The 4944-nt window shown below is 43.1% G+C and overlaps 1 protein-coding gene across 1 annotated transcript; it reads right to left on the reverse strand.

Annotated features, from left to right (window-relative positions):
- Positions 1-1403: 1403 nt before the first annotated feature.
- On the reverse strand, positions 1404-4742 carry LOC121291911 (DNA-binding protein inhibitor ID-3-A-like). The gene is made up of 3 exons (XM_041213569.1): positions 4260-4742; positions 4092-4149; positions 1404-3238 (listed from the first exon to the last, which is right to left on the reverse strand). The coding sequence occupies exons 1-2, from the start codon at positions 4572-4574 to the stop codon at positions 4102-4104; spliced, it is 363 nt and encodes a 120-aa protein (XP_041069503.1). The 5' UTR covers positions 4575-4742; the 3' UTR covers positions 1404-3238; positions 4092-4101.
- Positions 4743-4944: the final 202 nt, after the last annotated feature.

The following is a 4944-nucleotide window of genomic DNA, read 5'->3' on the forward strand; positions in this document are numbered from 1 at the left end:
TGGCCGGCAGGAAGATAAATGGAATGGAATGTGATAAGAGATGGAGGAGAGGTTGGGAAGCATGTACGCCTGCTGTGTATGCTGAGCCTTCCCCAGAAAGGGCTGAAGATGCAAGTTTGTGCAGCATGATAGCTGATGATATTAAAGTGTCCGTGAAACAATCAGTGCTAATATTGTGAGATCCCTGAGCAGTGTTACTATTTGAGTGCATGATGCCACCGTGAGAGTGTGAGGCTGGAGAGAGCTGAAGGTTGCCTTATCCTGCTGGAGCGCTCTTCCTGCACTGAATGGATCTCTTGGGCAAGTGCCCAAAAAGCTGACCACCCTTGCAACCCGGCCGGCGCAGTGAGGATGGTGGACCTCCTGGAGCCATCCCTCGGCGCTGGCAGACTCCATGGACGAGGGTCTCAAGGGAGTCATTGCTGAACCTGGAAGCAGCTTTTTCTTTGGTGGAACCTCATCAAGTTTCCTGCACACATCTGAACTGCTGAGACTAATGTGCGTTTGGGTGGCATTTAAATATGGCTTCCCCACTAGGATACAGCAGTGCGGATGAATCAGCAGCCGCCTCATCATGTGACTCGGAGAGCTACTCACTGATGCATAGGAAATGAGCTTCCAAATATGAAATAGGGCGTGATTCCACACCACCCCCTCCCAGCAAGAAAAGCGTGGGAAGTTTATATTTTACAATCTCAGGGTGTTAATATATTGCACAATCTCTGGCAGTATGTTAATATTTTACACAATCTCTGGGAGCGTATTAATTATTTGAGAGTTCTGGAGTTTGTTAATATTTACAGAGGCCAGAAATTTCCAGCCCCTCTCGCTGCAGGATCTTCCGGTCCCGCTGATGTGGACAGAGATTTCAATGACTCGCCAGCTCCACCGTTGGGGAACCTGCCGCAGGGGCACTGGTTGAATCCGTCTAGAAGTATCTGTGGAGCATGTTAATGTTTTTAAAAAGCTCTGGGTGCGTGATAATATTCGCAGGGAGACCCTTTTGATGCTTCTAAAGTTTTGGGCAAGGTACAAGAAAGAGGCTGATAGAACTGTAAGTAACAAGAACTGAGCAAAAACACTCTACCCTCCCTTGTAGAGTTAGAATTCTCTATTAAAGAACTTTTTGAAAGCAGCTATTTTACATTTAGTAATTCCTGTGTAAACTATGTTAAAGACTAAGGCCTAATTCACTTTCTACAATCTTGGTTGTTGCATATGATAATGGCCGTTGATTAATCAGTTATTAGTGACAACAATCTAGAACAGATCTAGTAATGAGGTGAGGAAAAGCCCCCAGTGCTGTTGAGTTGGGAACCTGTCTCAGCCCAAGCGCTCTACACTCATTATGTCATGCCTCAAATTACTCATACACTGCATGCCTTTAATAGACGACAAATTTCTTTTTGTAAATGTAACTTTTTAATTATGTATAAAATGTACATTTCCATAAACTTTTATAAAAAGTTTTTTTTAAAACAGTCAGAAGAAATAAAACTGTTTGCAGGGACATTTCCCCCTGCAAATATACAAAAGATACTCTAGTATAGAGTTCGCAAAGATTGGGGAGCTTCACTCCCTCCTCTACAGATCGGTGAAGCAATGTCTACTTGGAAGTCCTTCTCCTCCAAGATTTGTGCATTTTCACTAGAAATGATATCCTCAGGAAATCTCTTTTGCCTCATCCAAGGTCTCCTAAGGTTTCAATTGCATTAGGATAATATTCCTGACTTGATTTAAAAATCATACAAGGAACACTGGGAAAATCTAGTTCACAGTTACAGAGCTGCACCCACCAATCTTTTTAAACAGGGTAGCCCAGAAATCTCCTACTTATAAAGTGATAGACACTGGACGTCTTGATTAACCCAAAGATTTGCTTTACTCTACCATCTCCTGATGCGAATATCATAAGGCCTCGGTGGTACAGGTTTATAGGAAAATCAATGGGCCACAAGCCTGCAGTTCTCCATCTGTTAATGTCTGTGCAAAGTGCCCTTGATATTCCAACAGCCTTCTGATTGTATGAGGTACTGTTGGTCAGTCAGTGTCTAAGGATCCCATTCAGTAATTTGAGATTAATGTAAGATTTTATAGCAACTCTGAAGTTACAGCATGCCCTGCCTGAGATTTGCTGGTCCAGCACTGAGCTGCAGTTATACTGCTCCTAGGGTGATTGAACAAGCTGAGCTGTTCTCCCAATGTATGCTGGTGGATCTAGCAACGGTTTTCATGCAAATCGGCTGCTATTATTGCCTAGTGACTTCGCACACTGACAGCCTGTGCTAGGTTTGACCCACACTATGGGAGACACTATCCCAGACAGTGGTCCACACCAAGGTTCCCTCCAAGATGCACGGGTGCACATTTCCACATAACCTTGAATGTAGCACCGAAGTACAACAGATAACACACAACAAAATGAGGGGGAACACAGAGCAAGACACACTGACCGCAAGAGACCATGATCCTGGGAGACGCTGACCCAGACTATAGGAGAAAGACACTGACCCAAGCTACAGGACACTGACACCAAGAGACAGTGGCCACATTACAGGAGGCACTGACCCCTGGGGGACAGTGACCCATGCTATAGGAGACAGAGGCATGAGAATCACATCACAATACTCAGTCACCTGTGCTGCAGGAGATGGTGAATCAAGAAACCAAGATAAGGGCAGCTTTGAATATTGCAAAAAAACTTAAAAATCTCTTTGATCACTTTTTGAACTGGGATTACAAAAGCCATTCTAGTATTTAACTCTGGAGACCAGCTGAGTCCCCACTGTCCAGGTCCCCCCTCAAAGAAAGATAAATTTACTTCACAATTTGAATAAAACGAAACACTCTGACCGAGTCCTGCCATTTGTTGCTTTTCACCAGGTTTAAAATCAACCAGCAACTTTCCAAAGTTAATCACAAAATGTCTCACTGAATTACCATTAAAAACTGAGAAATCAGACGACTCCATTAAATGTCTTTGGTCCTTTTAGTGGCTTAAAAACTATTAAGGGTTAAATTCAATCATCTGGATGCTAATTGGAATGGATTTCCCAGATATGTACTGACTTGCTCCTTTCAGAATTCACACGATTTGTCCTTAAATGAATGTAAAACTGTTCAAGACGGTGTTTAAAGTGGGAGAGGAGAGATTATCTCATTGTTGACTTCTTTGACGCTTGAATCGCTGGCAGGGCAATCGGAGCAATGCTGGAGCGGCGAGCTGTTAAGTGCACACCTGCAGGATTGAATGGGAGAGAGGCGTGTCAGTCAGTGAGTGTGAGAGCAGGGCCAGACAGACTGGCGCCACGCAGGAAACTTGTCCTGCCCCCGACTGATAAATACATCAGCAGAGGGAGAGAGAGAGAAACACGCTTTACAACACACAACCCATTCCCTCCACACACACAGTTTGTTAATTGGCACAGTTGTTGTGTTCCTAAGTCTTTACAGATGGGAGCTAAAATTATCCGGGCAAGATTACAGCAAGGCAAAGAACAACAAAAATATTAAATGTTTAGTGGCGCCCTTCCTGCGGGTGGGGGGGGGGGGGGTGGTGGAGAGGGAGCGGAGGGGAATATCTATTTGAAGATCTGCAGAACTCCGGCATCTGATTTTGGTGCAACGTACAGTTAAGGATACAAATTATACTACTCCCTTCCTGCTGTTAAATACATCCTAACCATTATTTAATTACAAAAAAAAACCCATTGAATTTGTATATACAAATCTTTCTGCCAAGTTTCAATTGCCCTCCCATTTAATTCATTCTGGCTTGCTTTATCTTAGTATCATTTTTGTAACAACTAAAATGTTCCTTCCTCCTTTAGAATATTCGCCTTTAAATCTTGTTTCTTTTGCTAAATTGTTACGGCAGCTGATTAGGCATTTTTAAAAAAATTATAATCGTTCTAGTTTTTAATGGAAGTAACTGTCCCCATGTATACTTAATTTATCTGCCCACTTCAAACTGTTGAATCGTACTCATTACTTTTAATGATTTTTGAAAAAACTTTCCCATTGGATACTGAATGCTGTATTGATTTGCAATATGTACAATAATCTGTTCAATCCCAGGTACAGTAACTCACCGTGTGTCATTCAGTGACAGAAGCCCAAACGATCTCCTTCACTAGACAGTTCCGATCGCTAGAAGTGGAGAAAAAAAAGTTATAAAATTGAGGCGGAAAAACGTAAGTTTCAGAAAGAAAAATAATCACTGTTACAATCCGTCAATGAATCAGGAGAGTTTGGTTTACCTGCAGTGTCAGGATAGAGCTGCTTGATGCAGGGTTGTTGCCAGGCTCCTGTTGCTGGCTTTCTAATGCGATCTGTAAGTCAAAAATATAATCGATAACGTGCTGGAGGATTTCCATTTTACTAACTTTCTTGTTCTGGGGGATGCTGGGGACCAGCTCCTTCAGTTTACAGTAACAATCGTTCATGTCGTACATCAAGCTGATGGACTCTTCCAAGGGGTTCTTGCTCCGTGAGATAGCTAAACTCTGATCAGACAAACAGCAGACCGCTTCATAACAGCTTCTGACAGATCGGATGGGGCTGATGGCTTTCATGTCTCCTGTCTCAAATTTCCTTTTGGGGGAAAAAAAAACCTCGTGTTTAACAAACACTTGTCAGGAGAATCTTGGAAATGGCACTGTCTGCCTGTTTCTCTCTGTACAGATTCAGTACATTAAACAGCTTCGGCAACAAACACAGAAATGCTGTGTTTTGGACTTTCCTCTATTTATCTCGCTCCAGTTCCCAGCCACGCCCCCACATTTTACGCAGAAACCCAACGCCACTTCATCTCCTCCTGTGGCCCAGTGAAAAACCATCTTTGGAAAGAAGCGTGAGGGTGATTTAGAAACGCCCTATCTGATTGGATACTGTCTAACGAATTAACTGCGCCACGGAAGGAATAAGGAACAAGAGCTGGCCAGC

This window comes from Carcharodon carcharias, chromosome 19 (genome assembly GCF_017639515.1).
Source record: "Carcharodon carcharias isolate sCarCar2 chromosome 19, sCarCar2.pri, whole genome shotgun sequence".
Classification (NCBI taxonomy): Eukaryota; Metazoa; Chordata; class Chondrichthyes; order Lamniformes; family Lamnidae; genus Carcharodon; species Carcharodon carcharias.

Bases quoted from the DNA above. Each gene is read 5' to 3' on its own strand.
- LOC121291911 (XM_041213569.1), bottom strand. From the start codon at position 4,574: ATGAAAGCCATCAGCCCCATCCGATCTGTCAGAAGCTGTTATGAAGCG. The intron at 4,150-4,259 runs GTAAACCAAACT...CTCCACTTCTAG, and splicing joins GCTCTATCCTGACACTGCAG to CGATCGGAACTGTCTAGTGA.